Source organism: Cydia pomonella, chromosome 18 (genome assembly GCF_033807575.1).
Source record: "Cydia pomonella isolate Wapato2018A chromosome 18, ilCydPomo1, whole genome shotgun sequence".
Classification (NCBI taxonomy): Eukaryota; Metazoa; Arthropoda; class Insecta; order Lepidoptera; family Tortricidae; genus Cydia; species Cydia pomonella.
Genome location: NC_084720.1, coordinates 693,236 through 711,875, shown reverse-complemented (window position 1 = coordinate 711,875; position 18,640 = coordinate 693,236). Strand labels below are relative to the sequence as shown.

At 35.3% G+C, this 18,640-nt stretch overlaps 2 protein-coding genes across 3 annotated transcripts in view; both read left to right on the top strand.

The window, feature by feature from the left end:
• LOC133527635 (protein prickle) overlaps positions 1-18,640 on the top strand; it is a 681,722-nt gene that overhangs the window by 308,867 nt on the left and 354,215 nt on the right. The gene's annotated exons all lie outside the window — the stretch shown is intronic.
• The window catches only part of LOC133527681 (glucose dehydrogenase [FAD, quinone]-like), a gene marked incomplete at its 5' end in the record, with an annotated part of 21,237 nt that continues 13,382 nt past the window's right edge, over positions 10,786-18,640 (top strand). The window contains one exon of the mRNA XM_061864799.1: positions 10,786-10,983. Coding sequence (XP_061720783.1) covers positions 10,786-10,983 — 198 coding nt within the window. The remainder of the gene's footprint in view (positions 10,984-18,640) is intronic.

The following is an 18,640-nucleotide window of genomic DNA, read 5'->3' as shown; positions in this document are numbered from 1 at the left end:
TATTGGTTTAATTTAACCTAAAATTTTAAATATTTTATCCATGGTTCAAAGATGATTTTAGACGATGCATCTGGGTAAAGTAATTATCAGTGTTGGCCGCAACGTTAATGCAATTAACCATTACAAATTAAACCGTAAACAGTAACCGTTCGTTACGGTTCAATTTGTAATTGTCAATTGCAATTAACGTTCGGCGAACACTGGTATAAATAAATAAATATTAATTTTGAAGTACCTGTGCTGTGTCGACTATAGGCAATTTTACCCTAGTGTCCGAAACAAATGAAGAGAGCAAAAAATGTGGCTAGCTCTTATGGCCCAACTTTTAATGATGTAGGAGGCAAACTGAGGGGTTGCAAGTGCGTTGTCGAGATTTAAGATGGGAGTACCTATTCTCTTTTCATGAAGGTGGTCTACGGTATTTCTAGACCGTAGTTCATGTGGAATTGTGGTTTAAATAACTGTGTGTACTACAATTGGTAATTAATACAATATAATCCCACAATTTACTCCTTTACAACAAGCAAGGTCAGGCACCGTTAAAAACAGACGGGTAAAAAACTTGCTTCTTACCGGTTTGCTATTTCAAGAAACAACTAAAGGTTATCTTTCGTATCTCTTACACCTTCACTGATCGCAAAAGACAACAAATATAAGGTAAACGTCCTAGTATTTGACACTAGTTCAGTCAGTGTTGCCAGGTCGTACTTAAGGAATAGGGTTGTTTCCAATTTTTTGAAACGCTTGTGTTACGTTCTACATTAACTAAAAGTTGCCCTAAAATTCAAATTTTATACTAAAAACGGCTTTAAATATGTTAAATCAACAAAATATATTTTGACAGATGCTTTCGCGAACAAAACGCTCTTTGAAAGTTGCGTGACGTCACAGTTTACGATTTGACACACAACATTTGACATTTGTTGTTTATCGCCTAACTGTCAACAGTGTCAATCCGAGAGTTGTGACGTCATCAGAATCTTTAAAGACGTTTCGAGTTTGGTCACGTGACGTGTGCCAAAAGATATTTTAAATTCAATATTTACAAAAATATGGTCATTACAGGTCCCCTTAAAGTAGTTTAACATGTTCTTATAATCCAAAAGAATTTATTGGGATACTATTCTGCCCTAAGATTGACCCTATTGGCCGGAACAATCACAGTTTTTTCGAAAACGGAAGAGAGAAATAAGGCCTTATTGGGATTAGTTCGATTTCCTTACGATGTTTTCCTTAAATGAAAATGATTGGTAAAGGATATTTCGTAAGTCGTTCCAAAAATGCATTGGTATTGGTATAAGAACTTAATATTATTTTATTTCATACAATATAACGTCAGGGTTGTTCAACAAAAAATTATACTTGGTAACAAAATTTAGGTATTACGTATATGTTTGTTATCGTCATAACAGATGTAACATGAAACGTTTAAATGTAATTTGTATAAAATATACAAACGGAAGTAGGCAACAAATAACATACACAATTTATAATGCCATCATTGTAATTACTTCACTGAATGGTGCTTTACGAGACCAAATGCACTAACTAGTAATCAGAACAGTTAAAAATAAAATAAAAGTATTTTTTTTTAATAAAAGCTTTTATTTAAATGCTCTAAAAAGAAGAAAATAAAATTTTCCTTTAAAATTTTAATCATCAACTTATGACCTCATTATACACAATTTATATATATAAACCTCGCGACAAGCTTTTATGAATATATAAATTGTGTATAATGAGGTTATCAGTTGATGATTATAATTTTAAAGGAAAGTTTATTTTCTTCTTTTTAGAGCATTTAAATAAAAGCTTTTATTAAAAAAAAATACTTTTATTTTATTTTTTAGTTGTTTTGAGTTACTCTCAACAATCCCTTTCATTTGATACCCATATTGTAGAATTGCATTAAAAATAACTAATTCTCACGTGGGGAGAGGGGGGAGGAGATGATGTGGCAAATATCACGTATTATTTTTGGGCAAAAATAGTGTAAAAATTTGAGAGAATTAGGTTCATTTGAATATGCCAAAATCTGACTCAATTCTTCTATACATATATTAAATTTCATGGAAAGATGTAAAAAATTATGGTATTGATTTAATAAAGATTCGATCCCCGTCGCTTGATAATAATTAATCAATAAAGCAAATTGTGTTTTGACAACCGGTCTGGCCTAGTGGGTAGCGACCCTGCCTATGAAGCCGATGGTCCCGGGTTCAAATCCTGGTAAGGGTATTTATTCGTGTGATGAGCACAGATATTTGTTCCTGAGTCATGGGTGTTTTCTATCTATTTATAAATATTTATATATTATATATATCGTTGTCTAAGTACCCACAACACAAGCCTTCTTGAGCTTACTGTGGGACTTAGTCAATTTGTGTAATAATGTCCTATAATATTTATTTATTTTTAATCTTTTCGGCGCCGTGTTAGAAATCCCTCGCGTAATTAATGGACGCCCTCTTAAGCTGAATGCCATTCGGAATAAGTTGTATATTTTCATCACTAATCATAGGAAGCATTTACAATCGTTGAAGCGAAAGCGGTGAAGCGTGAACCGTGAACAGTGCGCGTGTTCAGTCGACCGATTATCTGGGGGCCTTGCAAGAGGATAATCTTTGATAGAAACTGCCAATCCAAACTAGAATAATGTATGTTAGTCACGTGAATTTTAGCAGCGACGAGTTGAGAAGAAGTAGCCGCACTTGCAATCCGGAGGTCGCGGATTCAAATCTCGACTCGTACCTATGAAATTTTTGGAACTTATGTACGAAATATCATTTGATATTTACCAGTCGCTTTCGGTGAAAGAAAACATCGTGAGGAAACCGGACTAATCTCAATAAGGCCTAGTCTACCCAGATAGGTCAGATGGCTGTCGCTTTTTAGGGTTCCGTATCCAAATGGCAAAAAACGGAACCCTTATGGATTCGCCATGTCCGTCTGTCTGTCCGTTTATGTCACAGCCACTTTTTTTCCGTAACTATAAGAACTATACTGTTAAACCTTGGTAAGTAGATGTATTCTATGAACCGCATTAAGATTTTCACACAAAAATAGAAAAAAAAAACAATAAATTTTGGGAGTTCCTCATACTGAGAACTGAAACTCAATTTTTTTTTCATCAAACCCATACGAGTGGGGTAGATAGTCATTAATAAAATTTACTACTTAATTAAGGTTTATAATCCTTAACAATCATTACCAAACTGAACCCAAACAAACAAACTGACAAACACATCCTATTTCCAAACGCATCCTTTTCGCAACCCACCGCAACGCATTGCTTCCATTCGCGAGCGTAGTTGGGAAATACACGCACTTGGATCGAGTGAACATGAAGATTCTATTCATATTAAGGTTAGTAATAATTGATAATTAATTTTCATCACACTTGCTCGTAAACGGTGTTATTTTATGCCAGCATACTGAGATGGAATGAGCTATATATGTATATAGCTCTATAATAAGCCCACGGGCGGTAATAGATTTTTTTAATTTATGCCCATGGGTATATTTTTTAATTATGTCACTAATTCATACGAGCCAAGTAGATGTAAATGGGTCTTACTTTTAAAATATTGACATTTCTAATTTAATATTTTTGTTAATTGTTGTCGATTAATTTAATAGCCGTTTCAATTTTTTATATACACAATTTCCGATCGTGGCTGAATGCCGGCTAGAAAATAAAATATGGCGGATCAACGTATTTAAAATTATTTCGCATAAAATTTAATTTTTTACTTACAAGTGTGATGAAAAACATTGTGTGTTTCACGGGCGGTACAAGAATTATGAACTCGTGTTAATTAAGCCCTGGCTAGACAAGATGCCAACCGTTCACGCTTCGTAGCATAGCGTGGTTATCTCTCTCTGTCTCTCTTCCATATTAGTGTGACACAGACAGTTGCGTTTCGTTCGCTACGGAGCGTAATACGAGCTTAATTAACACTTGGTCATAAATTATTGTTGACCGCCATTAATAAGTACACAAATGTACAATTACAAGTATTGTTAACTGTCAATTTATAACTCATTATCATTACATATACCTATATATATAAATATATTGCTGTCAATAGGTATTTGTTTTATATACAAGGGGGCAAAGTTGTTGTTTAACCGCTCGTGCTAATATTGATACCCGAGCAAGCGAATTATTCCAAAATTGAACCACGAGCGTAGCGAGTGGTTCGAGAAGTGGAATCTTGAGCGTTGCGAGGGTTTCAATGCACGAGGGTTAAACAAACTTTGCCTCCGAGTGAAACATAAAAATTTTCACCACACCAACACGAGGAAACTACTAACTATGAAATACCAAAAAATTCAAATGAAGTCAAATCCAAATGAACGTAATAAAAAAATAATCATTCAAAATCATCATTTAAAAGTCAATTCTACTAGCCAACATAAGGAAACAACTCAAAATTTGCATCTGATTACTTTGCCCCACATGTGGATAAAATGCAACTTTTTTAAACAATCGTTTTTAAACAATCTAGAGGGCCTTTACCAGTTGGTGTGGTGAAAAATATTTCGTCAGGTGCACCTGTACCCCTAGTGTAAATTTATTCGATAGCGAAACGTGACGTACACATTTGCGTTGTCTCATTTTGTATGGGATTTTGAGTTTCCAAAACGTCCCGCTTGGCGCGTTGTTTCTAAATTAGTTACAAATCAGACACCAACAAAAATGCCACAACATCCATATACATTACATATCTAGACGGTACAGTGTGCAAAAAGGTAACCTTGATCTATCAACCTTGTCTGAGGCAGGCATTGTTCAACTCAAGAATGTTTACAATTTACATCGTTTAGCGCCACTGAAATCTCATGTGTTAAAATTTTTGTGTGGATTTGTAGAACGTTTTTTTATACCTTTACTAGCTGTGCCCGCGGCTCCGCCCGCGTGGTATTCGGTCTGTATCAGTAACCGGCTCATTCACCGCTAATTTCTCTGCCTCTCCCCTGGAGGTGGAACTTGAAGTAAAGTTGACAGATGGATACGCTAGAGGACTGTAGTCTAGATAAAATATTTTATAATTAGGTACCACTTAATAAAACTACACTCCAAAATCAATTGTTTTTTTTTTAAATTCGTCCTTATTAAAAATTTTGTCGTGATTTAAACGACATAGAGTAGTAGATGTATATCGGACAATACAGTTCCACTTTTGTATTTTTTTTACGTCCTTGACTGTACCTATCCAAATCATGTCCATGGAAAATATCATCCAAATCGGTGCTCCAGACCAATCAGTCTAAGCATGAAAAGGTAAGAAATATACCCATAGAAATCCATACTTCCGAACACTATCGAATTTAGGTGTAATACCCATTTTATGCACCCCGTCAGGATCTGCACCTCAATGAGATTTCGCTGCAGCTGCACTACTTTTAGCTGGGTTCCGTTGCATAACTTCGGAGACGACAAATTCCGAAGAAGCATGATTGGAGCTCCAACTTTCAGGGTTAATGTGTGTGCTGGGAGTCCTGAAGCACTCAATGAGCTAAGGAACTAAGGAGCTCTACCACCCGGTAGAGTTCCTTAGTTATGTTGTGACATTGCCTTCATCCAAGACAGTGTTACTGGAATTATATACTGCATGTTCACCTTCGATTTCCGCCTGCTAATTTTTCTGCGTGAGCATGGACCGTTCCTCTATGGGCGTGAGTATGGATCTCTCACAAATCCAAGAATGGCTCAGGTCTCCGTACACGCTACGAATGAGGTTTTCAATGGATGGAACGATCCTGCATAACGTCTCTGGTAGTTGTGGCTACGCCTAAAATCACGATCGTCGTTATAGTTTCGTAACCTCAATGCGTTGCGAGACTTTTGTGAAAGGTTCGCTTTTTTCGGGAAGGCATTTTCAGTTTTTAGTTCTTATGGCATTTTAACTATGTAAGTAAACTAATTTTTAACAGACTTCAAGATTTCAACAGGAGGAGAATCGAGGGAACTCTTCAAATATGAAAGTCATACATATAATGATTTTTGTATTTTCTTTAACAAATCTAGCATTTACATTTAAAAAAGTGACATTTGATGAAGTGGAACTGCTGATGATGATCAGAATGGAACTCTTCAACGATACACAGTACACGTTTGGCGATTTGTCCTCTTCGCTGTGTTTGTTAAGTAAATTAGATTTTCAAGACAAATTTTTGTCAAGTTCGAGTTCTGACGATGGGGTCCATGAGGAATCGAGGGAACTCTTCAAATGTGAAAGGCATACATATAGTGATTTTTGTATTTTCATCAACAAATCAAGTATTTACATTTGTAGAAGTGACATTTGATGAAGTGGAACTGTTCATGATGAACAGAATGGAACTCTTCAACGATGCATAGTTCACGTTTGGCAATTTGTTCTCTGTGCATGTTTGTCAAGTAGTTAGGTTTTCAAGACACATTTATATATTTCTATCCTATTCAGTTTTTTAAATAATTATCTCGTGCTTTATTTCATGCATGGTGTGAAATAATTTATCTTAAATACAGTCGAATACCCTATTGCGGGTATCTTACCAGTCAACCATAGGGCAAATCTGAAATGTGTCAAGGTGGGTGCAGTGACAAAAAAAAAACATGTTAGGTACCTCCTTTTCTACATAATTAGGCGTAGGACGCGGTCTTTTTAATTTAATTGTATGAAATCAAAAATCAACAATAATCGTTATTTCTCCGGTCTACCTCACTGAAGTCGGTTTTTTTTCTTAAAAATTATTAGTTTACTTGATTACTAAATTTTTACTCAGTTTCCCAAAAGATGGCACTGTGCAATGTATGGCAATTAATTTACTGTCGTTTAATTTCGTTGTATTATTACATCAACACAATTGAAATTTAATTGATATCCGTACCCCCCTCTTCTAACTTTAGAGTTAATTTGGCAAAATCCTTCCTCGGTGGCTTAATTTCAGCACCATATCTGTTAGTTTAGCAGGGTACTCGATACTCGTAGCACATATTTGTTGTAAAAGTTTGCACCTCCTTCCTAAGTAGCGCCATAAGATTCAGGTGCAAACTTAACTCAATCGAGTGTAGTGGCTACCCCCCATTCTAGGGGTTGAATCTTTATAGCCTATAACTTGGCCGGGCATTTTCTCGACAGATTAGTAAAGTTTGCATCAAAATCCGTTCAGCCGTTATCACGTGATGCGAGGTCAAATAAACAGACAAACAGAGAAACAGACAAAAATTCTAAAAACTGTTGGAACGTGTTCTGTTAACGATTCTTAGTATCCCCAGCCTACTTTTTTTCGAATATCTTCCATGTACAGACTTTCGACCCTCTTCAGCTTTATTATATGTATAAGATTGGGGATTTCACTTTTACGGATTACTTAATGCATTATTGGGCCGATCTCGGATAGGTAGTTAAAGATATTCGGTACCTACTCCCTTACTTTAGATCTTTTTTTTATTTGTTACCTAATTCTATATTTACTCATTTATTTAACACCTTATTGCACAATACAAACAAGTAGAAATGGCGGACTTAATGCCTTAAGAGGCTGTCAACACCCAATGTCCTTGAAATTGATGTTACTTAAACAGTTTTTTAAGAAAGACTATTTAGTCAAGTAAGAAAAATATATGTTCATATTAATTATATTTCGTGGTTGTACTCGATACACGATTGAACGAAATCGGCTCGATAAAAAATAATTGCAAAGATTGGTCTTAAAATCACAATTAAACGGTTTTATGTCTTTATTGTTTTGACTTATGGGTCTGCAATTAAAATCACAATTTCAAAACATTTATATCTAAACCGCTATTGAGTAAAATATTACACTAATAATCCACTTTTTTTTATTTAAATATTTTTCTTATTATTCCCTTGTCCAGGCCCAGTAACATGCGACAGTGCTATCTCATTTACTCCGATACAAATAGACAGTGTGCGCGCTTTAGGTATTGACAGCCTCTTAAGGCATTCTCTACCAGTCAACCATCGGGCCAAACAGAAACTTGCAATATGAGTAACGCTAATTGACGCAATAATGAATAGAATCAGGCGTTACCTACTTTGCGAAAATCCATATTAAATAAAAACAAAAAATATTACTTTGCTTATCTGCGAGGCCAGACCGGTCGTCAAACCGGTCGTTAATAATAAATAATTGCATGTAAAAATACGCAAGTAAGTATAACGGGTTAGCACTGATTGACTAGCACGTTATCATTTTGCGGATTTTCTTTAATACCACTACGGTGGCAAACAAGCATACGGCCCATCTGATGGTAAGCAGTCACCGTAGCCTATGGACGCCTGCAGCTCCAGAGGTGTTACATGCGCGTTGCCGACCCTTTAAATCTATACACTCCTTTTTTGAAGAACCTCATACTGTAGACCCTGGGGAAAACCTCGGCAGGTGGCTCATTCAAAAACATTCGACCATTTAGGTAACAAGGATAAGCGTAACGTTTTTTGTTTTAATTTATTTAGCTAACTACCGTGTTATCTACACCCGCACCCGCGCGCGTGCGCCCGCTCCGTGCGTGCACCCGGGCCAGCTAGCGGGCGCGGACGCCCTAACTTCGATTGTTTTGGGAGCGATTTTTTTGCTCCACGTTTTTGTAGTTATGTAAAAACGAAACATCGCGAGGAAGCATTTTGCCGGTTCAATGTCGAGAGGAAACAGTGTTTGGGAAACATCCTTCCAATCAGGAAATATAGGTTGCAAGTACGATATCTATTAGGGATTAGAATGGCACTCTCTGACTTTGTCTCAAGTTTAAAATAGGTACATTAATACATTAAATATTGTTTCTCGTAGTATTTACGGTAAATGTAGACTTGGATTCCGAAAACAATGCGTTTAAATAGTCTAAAGTTTTTTAACAGGATCATATGTGTTATGACAATTATTTACATTACCAGATGCTTATGCTTAAAATGCGAAAATAATGCAATATTACGTATAATATACGTATTATATTATAAAGATGAAGTGTGCTGTATAATTAATTCTACACGCCTAGACTCCTTAACTCAAAAAATCTTTTTAATTTAAGATTAGTAGTTAAGTTAGAAAAATGCATGTTTTTTGGTGTGAAATAAACAGATTAATTTTTTTTTTTAGATAACACTCAGATATAATGTATGTACATACCTATACCTTAAGAGGAGTCTAATGCAAAATTGTAGGCAGTTTTTATACAAGGTGTTTATTTAGTAACCTGCAATAATTTATGTGGTGAATATATGTATAAGTCACACTGAACAACTTTTACTATGGGACTATCCTCGAAATCGCGAAAAAATTTTTTTGTCTATTTCACAATTTTTTTTTTCTTTTTATTTATTTATTGCAGAGGGAAACAAACAGCATATCATTACACATACAGTTTAACAAATTAAGTTAATACAACAGCCAGAACAGTTTCCACTTATAGGTACTTAACACAATTATTGCTCTGAGAAAAACAACATGCACGTATTAAACAATTTTGGCTGTCTAACCTTGAAATTTTGTATAGGAAAGTATTTTTTTCGCGATTTCGGGGTTGGTCTCATATCATATCATATCAGTATGACCTGTATATTCAGCCCGGTAAATTATTGCAAGTGACTAAATAAACTGCATATTTACACAATACTTTAACTTACACGTTTTAATCAAAGGATAATGCAATGAAAAAAATTACACGGAAATTAGAATTTAACATTCACTCACTTTTAAACCTCGCGCGTTTCTAGACGGAAAGACACATCATCCCACTGTCATGTAGACGAGTAACAATATTATTCTTACCAAAGAGTATTTGAAATAGAGGTGCACAAAGAAAACTTTGTAGCCAAGTAGACTTTGTAGACTTTTAAAACGCCATTTGACTTTGATCCTTATTGTTTCACTGATATGCAAATGGCGTTCTAAAAGCTTTAATCACGTGTCAAAAGATGGCAGTAAATTTACTGTGGCTTATAGTTAAATGTAATGACCGAGTTAGGTACGTGTTACAACAACGCTTTTTATAGAAATTTTTATAGAAAGTAATTAGTCATTATTATTGTTAATTTAAAAATATACATATATTTTTAAATTAACTATGCCATTTAGTTTCCTTGAACGTCCTACGCATTCCCCGGAGTTAACGGAATTCAATAAAAACACGGTGTATAAATGAACCAAAAATAGGCCTTATGGCTCCTCTACACGATGGCCCAGCGTAGGCCAGTCCTAGGGACGCATTTATGCGTTAGAGGGAGCAAGTGATATTGCTATCTCATTTCACCGCATAGCTGCGTCCCTTAGACTGGCCTAACGTTGGCCATCGTGTAGAGGAGCCCTGAAGCTTCCTACATTACTAAAATTAAAAGGTACCTACGCGATTAAGGCATCGTAAGTTCAGAGAGCGGAGTATTTACAAGCTTTTTGTAACTTTCCCAGTTCCCTGTTAGTATAAATGTATAGAAAAACATCACGAACATAGGTCTAAAACACACTTCAAAATTCAGAACAATTACAAATATGTACAAATATTCATTAATAACACCAATGTTTCTATTTATGCACAAAAGCTAAAATATATAAAAATTGCTTCCAAAAATGCGCAATTTTATTTTTGAGGGAAATTAGCGATTTCTTTTTTTATTTTCTTGTCAAAAACATAATATCCATGGTCCTGAGCACGCACATCCATCTCGCTCGCTTACGCCCAGTGAGAGTGAGAGAAGAACAGGAAGCTACGGGCCCTTAAGTCCCGTTAAAGTAAATAATAATGTGCAGATATCTTGAAAATTTACATCCTCTCCTCTTTTCTCTATTCAACTTTCTTATCTCTCGTCTCTCTCTAGCCTGATCTCGTCCTGCAGCTGTGACCTCTTCAGCAAAGCCACCAGGACCCGGGCAGACGAGCTGGACGTCAGGAACAGCGTGTTTGACTTCATCATCATCGGCGGAGGCACTGCTGGCTGTATCCTGGCTAACCGGCTGTCTGCTGTCCAGGAGTGGAAAGTAATCATCACCATCCTGGTTTTCACCACATCCTCATCATTTTCAGTTGAAGCCCCAAGAGGCACACCACTGCCAAGAATCTAAGTCACCCAATTAAAATGACATGCTTATAGCACATATAAAAATAAATAAATAAAAACAGCGGCATTATCATAGTCGTATTTTTATCATCTGTCATGTCATGCGTCACTTTCACACTTTTTTTTTAATTTATTTAGAACACAAACAGTCACATATACAAATGGATTTGAAGTACAATGTAGTGTACTTAACATACTTAAGAATCATAGACCTGGAGGTTCATTATTAAGTACATAATGTTAACATACATACTAACAGCATAAAGAAACGGACGACCGGTTTGGCCTAGTGGGTAGTGACCCTGCCTACGACGCTGATGGTCCCGGGTTCAAATCCTGGTAAGGACATTTATTCGTGTGATGAGTATGGATATTTGTTCCTGAGTCATGGGTGTTTTCTATGTATTTAAGTATTTATAAAAATATTTATATATTATATATATCCCTGTCTAAGTACCCTCAACACAAGCCATATTGAGCTTACTGTGGGACTTAGTCAATTTGCGTAATAATGTCGTATAATAATAATAAAATAATAATAATAAAGAAAATGAAATCATGAGCCATACTTAAATTCTATTTACTAGTCTTCAGATGAAGCCTACAGGAGTTATTATATCGATTGACATTACTGTCAAACCTGCACTCACTTACATACCTGTGTCGCACTTACATACTTGTTAGAACGTGACAGGCATGGTGACAAATGATAAAGAGCCGACCATCTTAGCCCTACAGCGGTGGCAGCATAGTTCCATTTTTATCACTTGTCACTATGCCCGTTACTTTCCCACTTACATACTTGTTAGAACGTGACAGCCATGGTGACAAATGATAAAGAGCCGACCATCTTAGCCCTACAGGAGTTATTGTATCGATAAAGTCAGTTATCGATGTTTTTCCCATCTGCTAGTTATTGCATAATGGGTGCAAGTTTACAAAATACAAAATTAAATTCATCACATATAATTATCATCATCCACTGAGCATAAGCTTTCAACTAGTTTCACAACTAGCACATGCTTTTCCCCCGGGATTTCCCTACGGGACATCCCGGCATCAAATAAATGGTGTGACAGAGGAAACCTTCTAAACTCCTTAATAATAACTCAAAAAACGATCATGCTTTTTATTTTCACAAGATTTATAGCACGATAGCTTAATAATGGCATGTAAATCATATACTTAATAATGTGACTGGTGTCATTTCAGAGCTAATAAGGAAAACTCCTTACTTGTCCCAACAGTTATAACATAAATAAGTAACGTTTTGGGGTTCTTCGTAAAACCGCGAATAAAGCGCAAAAACCCAATTTAATTAATAATATAATTAACTGAATTAGCTCTTTATTCCCCATGGGACACAGGAGTTCTTACTAAGATGAGATTATTGAATTTGTATGCCAATAGGTACGACATAGTGATACTTAAATATTTATTTAACAGCTTGTAACTTACGTATGTTGCACAAATAAATCTTTGCATCTTTGAAAAAACGTATGTCATCAAACATACCTAATGCCTTTAACATAATCTTCTACTACATTATGTGATCATTCTTCAACAAATTACCCTTTTTTATTGCTCTTGAGTGTATTTTAATTTTAAGTATTTCTCACCTCATCGTAAAGTTATAAATCATGAGTCATATGAGCCATATGTTCCTTAAAAAGGTCAATGAAATGTCGCGAGCCCTTATTTCAAAGGTCAATTGCTTCTACATTATTAGGTTCATTACTACTTTCGCTTAGTATGTGTTTATACTCTATGAATATCTAATATCTACAATTGCTTTAAGAAATAATAACTTTGTTGAAGAATGAAATAGTATTTTATGCAACAGTTGTATAAGAAGGGTCAAAAAAGGCGAGTGGCGTGAGTTACAATGTGAGCCGGAGCCGAAGGCGTAGGCGAACATTGTAAAGGAATACGCCGCGAGCATTTTTTGACCTACTTATACAACGTTGCATACAATACTTTTCCTACGAGTCAACAAAAATAAATCTTAATTTAGGTAAACAAAGCAAAAGTATAGTTACGCGCCCGGCCCGCCGGTCAGAAACACCTTCTCGTAACTCATGAGGCCCTGGTACTTGCTACTTCCTAAATTAAATTTTTGGACAGTTTTTTCTCGATTTTGGCCACCGTAGCCTACGGAGACTAACAAGCAACGCTAAGCGGTCTTCGTAGTCTATGGGTGTTGCTATATTACGGGTGTCACATGCGTGTTTCTGACTTATGAAGTAATTGTTTTTACTATGCAACCAAATGAATATTTTGTAAGTTGGCAGCAATGCACTTAGTTTAAAACTGTATTCGTTTTGATCTTGTTAGGTTGGTAGCCATTAATCGCAGAAACGTTATAGCGATTAAAAGCACAAGTGCTGTTATGAGGAATAGACAATATAGACTTTTCTTGAAACCTTTTATGTATATTCTTATATTCGTGTTAATGAATGCATAAATGACAGATAACAGTAGAGGAGTAGGAAAAGTATTTAATGACCAGAAGTCGGAAATTTTACGATAACGAGTTACGAGTTATAAACATTTTTTTTATCGATATCGATAGTTGTGTGATAGAATTTTACCGCAATTTGTATTTTATTACTGTCATAATTAATAATAATTATGTAAGAGCTTATCTGGGGCATCCGGTCGGAAGGCTAAGGTACCGATGACGAAAATATAGGTCGTGTCGAGCTTACTATGCGGCCAATCCCGAAATACGTCACTTTTTCATATTTAACATATATCATTAAAAGAACAAGGATCAAAGTCAAATGGCGTTCTAAAGGTGGCAGTAAATAACGAGGTCCAGAAAGACCTGTGCGACATCCAAGCGGCTGATTGGCGTCGGATCGCACAGGATAAAAACGAATTAATATGTGTTGTGGATAAAAACTTGCGTTTTGTAGACATATTTAATGATATTAACGAGTCTACCGCGATTAAATTACATTATTTTACCTCAAATCCGACGACAGCTGACCGCTCTGAACCATCCGTGACCAAATCTTTAGATATTCAGTGTAAAAAGTGCCTATTTCTATTTATTGTGACGAAGTTATAAAATTGGCCAATTACAGTTTCTTAATTTTCTTCCATCATTCCACATAACTAAAAGTTTAATACTATTATATCTCCAGTCGGGGGTAGCTACTACAATTTGCATTATGAAAGTCGTATAAAAAACATATATTAATCGTTAACTTTTGTAATTTTTCACAAAAAAGACACCGGGTTTCCCGAACTTTATTTAGCCACTACACTTAAATCGACCGGGATATAAACCGTGATTAGCTTTTATATTGCTTTGATTGAGTTCCCGATATTTCGAAGCAGTTACATGCATCTTGTTCACGGGTAACTGGAGATAGCGGGTGGGTGTGAAAGTTGTGTAGACCGCGCTCGGTCTGCCCTCATTCGTGCGCGTCGGCTGCGTTCGCTTTCAACGTTACCACTGGTCGCGTCCACACTTGTTAGTATAACACTATAAAACACAACAAAACACACAATATAAAACAACGAACAATATAAAGATAATCACGGTTTATATCCCGGTCGATTTAAGTGTAGTGGGTAAATAAAGTTCGGGAAACCCGGTGTCTTTTTTGTGAAAAATTACAAAAGTTAACGATTAATATATGTTTTTTATACGACTTTCATAATGCAAATTTATATCCCGGTCGATTTAAGTGTAGTGAAACCAACCGTGAATCATTCAAAACTTTATTTACCCAATTGTCAAAATTCTAGTGTTAATGCTAACGGGCACGCTTTATTTTATATGTTTCAACTTAAATTTATTAAATGTAGACCAATTAGGTAATTGGTCAATTTTAATTCCTTTGGGCAAAAGTTATGGTTAAATTTATTTGCATGACTAAATTTAATTTAAATACTTACGTAATTCATTAAAATATTCACGGCTAAATCTGTCATAATTCTAAGCCTGAAAGTATTTAGAATAAGCTGAATTTGGCTATTTTGTTTTATTGGGCCAATACCCGTTTTTAAACTAACACAATATGCGCTTATATTTAATATAAAGCGTATATGTGACATTAAATATGAAAAAGGACTTTATTGTCGGTGGCGCTTATGCCATTATCAACATGCTCCCATATTATAAACAACGCCGCTGTACGCAGTGCGGCGTAAGCGCCATCGACAATAAGGTCCCTTTTCATAGATAATGTCACATATACCTACTTTTAACACGTTGGTACACTTACTTTTATTACTTATTTACTAGCTTTTGCCCGCGACTTCGTTTACATATTTTTTATCAAATCAGATTTTTGTTGATTCAACATAGAAACTTCCACGCCCTAATAGAATAGCTAATTGGTCAAACTGAAAAAAAAAAAAAATCTTATGAAAAGTTAAATAAAAAATAAGTTTATAATCTTTTTTTAAAGAAATTATTGATTCTATTTACAAAATTCCACCCTCTTTTTACATCCTTATGGTATGATTTCGGGGATTTAAACTATTCCATGTCCTTCCCCGGGACATAAACTATCTCTGTTCTAAATTTCAACTAAATCGGTTTAGCGGTTTAAGCGTGAAGAGGAAACAGGCAGACATTTTTGCATAATAATATTAGTAGGGATTTGAACCTGCCAGTGTAATATCACGTTCGAAACTTCAGGTAAATAATAAAAGTAGATAAGTAAATTTATTCTTATAAGTATAGTAGGTAGATAAATACCTACCAATGACATAGGTACTATGTCGCAAACTGTAATGAAACATTTTAATTGAGTGCTAATTATAAGAGGCCAGACCGTAGGCGTGTTTTGGCTAATCAAAGATGGCGCCTTGGCGCCGAGATAAATCTCAATAGAGCCGAGTCAGGCTAATCTGCACAACGCATAACAACCGCAAGGCCTGGCCTATAAACGCGAAAATCGAAGTTCGTCAATTGCGGTGAATTTTCTCTGTCACTCTAATTAGGTCTTTGTGAGCGTAAAAGAGAAAGATCCCCGCAATTTGCGAATCGAGCTGTAAGCGAGCGCGCAATAAGAAAGCCGATGTGGGTAATGACCAATGTACACGCGTTTCATACGACGTTTTTCAACACACTTGCGAGGAAAAAACAAAACTTATAAATTAGATTTTTTTTTGTCAAAACATTAAGTACAATTTTCAAAATGGTGGGTTACCGTTTTAACATCGAATAATTGCACCAAAGCGTGCTGGGCTTGTAGGTAATTAATGTAATTATTCGCCAGTTCAGTGAAGTAAGCTACAAACACGTTTTCTTTGTATGAAACATTGTAGTTTGCATATTGCACTTGTTTGCAAGTTTGCTTAAAATTTTTTTTTTTTTTCCCTGTAATGTAAAAGTATCCTGCGATGCGATAAATGTCCCATCGTAACGGCACGCGTCATCAACTACAGCTCCAGCCATGATGATGACACTTGTCTACGTGACTGAGTGATAATGACACTGTCCGTCTCTTTCAATCGCCCGGTGTTAAAAAAAGACAAGTGCTTTATCACATGGATAACTTCGTCCATCATACGCCTGCAATTCCAAATTTGAACCCACGTACAGTAAAGTTGAGCCATATTCGGTTATGGCTACTTTTTCATTGTCCGCGCTTCCTAAATCGGCTGTCGGCGGACCTGACAGGACATAACATTAAACATAAAGACTTTGTGGCAGGAAAAACTACGTTGCAAAGGCTTTAATATTACAAATGTAAGTTTTTATATTTGCTCCACCATGCAAAAACGGATGGAAAGGTCATAGGTGTTTTTAAATAGTAACTTGCAAAGAGTAGTAACCAAAGACACTTTGAGACAGGAAAAACTATGTTGCAAAGATATTGTAATTTAATAGAGAACTGTTTTTTCTATACAAGATTATTTTGATTTATATAAAAAATAGTTCAAATTAAAAAAAAAAGTACCTATAGTATTTTTTGTGTGTGCGTTTTTAGTTATTGGTTTTTGGGTCTCATGTTGTGCCTTAATTTTTTAAGTTTCATCTGTGTTTATTTGTACTAACATGATCGCAATAAGTATATGATTATAATTAAATCCCGGAATTTAAAGGATAGAACGACTTTTATATGCGGACGAAGTAGCGGGCGGGGAAACTTTTTTTAGAAACCTTAAATTAGTTTTTAAAAATCTCTCGAATAATGTGACACACATTGAGTTTTAGTTAAGTTTGAGTTTAAGTATTTAGTAACCACCCCAAGGATGGTATGGACAAATACTGTAAAATAAGTATTTACCAACAGTTTTTTATCGCCGACAACATTTTACCATAAACAAGAGCCAAAGGGCTGTTTAAGTTTAATTTTTCATTAATATTTGTTAGTTTGAAAACTAATGACGCCATACATCCCATGACTGGAGCAAAAAAAATTAAACACTTTTGCGGACGAAGTTGCGGGCTGCAATAACGAAAGTAAGGCACTTTTGTTACATATCCCAACATTTTTTGTCCATTGTCTTCTATTTTTTTTTTGTTATTCTGAAAATAGCAACAAATAATCTTTGCATAGGTTTTCCAACCTTGAGTTTAACCAGGTGTTGTGACGTCAGCACTTATCGGAGCTCCTTGTATTAATAGAACGTTGATGTATACTGTAAGCAATGCAAACGGTGAAATCTAGCAACAATTTACTGTCTAAGGATATACGTGGAGCCTAACTGAAAGTTTTTTAGAATATATAAAACTACTAATAAACTTCTACTTTTCAAACAATCAAATATTTATTTTCTATAAGTATAAGCACAGTTGCATGCATGCAAATACAGTTTAACAAAAGATAAAACTATATAAAATAACACAAATTAAACAACCAGGAAAAAAAAAGTATACAATTTAAATATTAATAGAAAAATGACAAGTTAATTTAATAATAATTTAGTACTCAAGGATAGAATAATATAGCCTGTTTACAAAATATTATTGTACTTTAATATCAAATAGTTTCATATCGACACTCTATCGTCATATCTTTGACGCAGCATGTCACTTTCGGGGCTGTTTTTCAAAATAACTTAAATAATAAATAACTAAAATAACCTTTGATTAGGTTAGGTTTTCCTACATTAATAATAGCTAGGTGTCGTGACGTCAACACTTATCGGAGTTCCTTATATTTAATAGAACGTTGCTATACACTGTAGTTAAGCCGTGCAACGGTGAAATCTTTCAACAATTTATCGTCTACGGTTGTAATGGGACGTGGGACTAGCTAAAAGTTTTTAGAATAGAGAAAATTAATATTCTACCTTTGACGCAACATATAACTCGGGTAAATATGTAACAATTATAAATCATAAATTTAAATGTGGAAAATTACTGTCTTGGGTGTGACTTGAACTCACGGCCTCTGGATCGATACTCCAGCACTCTGCCATTTGAGCCACCAAGACCTCATCCCTAGGCAGCAGTAGCAGAGGCTAGGCAGATGGCAGAGTGCTGGAGTATCGATCCAGAGGCCGTGAGTTCAAGTCTCACCCAAGACAGTAATTTTTCCACTTCTAAATTTATTCTAAGCTTAATAGCATCATTCGCAGACGTTTCTGCATGTTAAAAATTAATT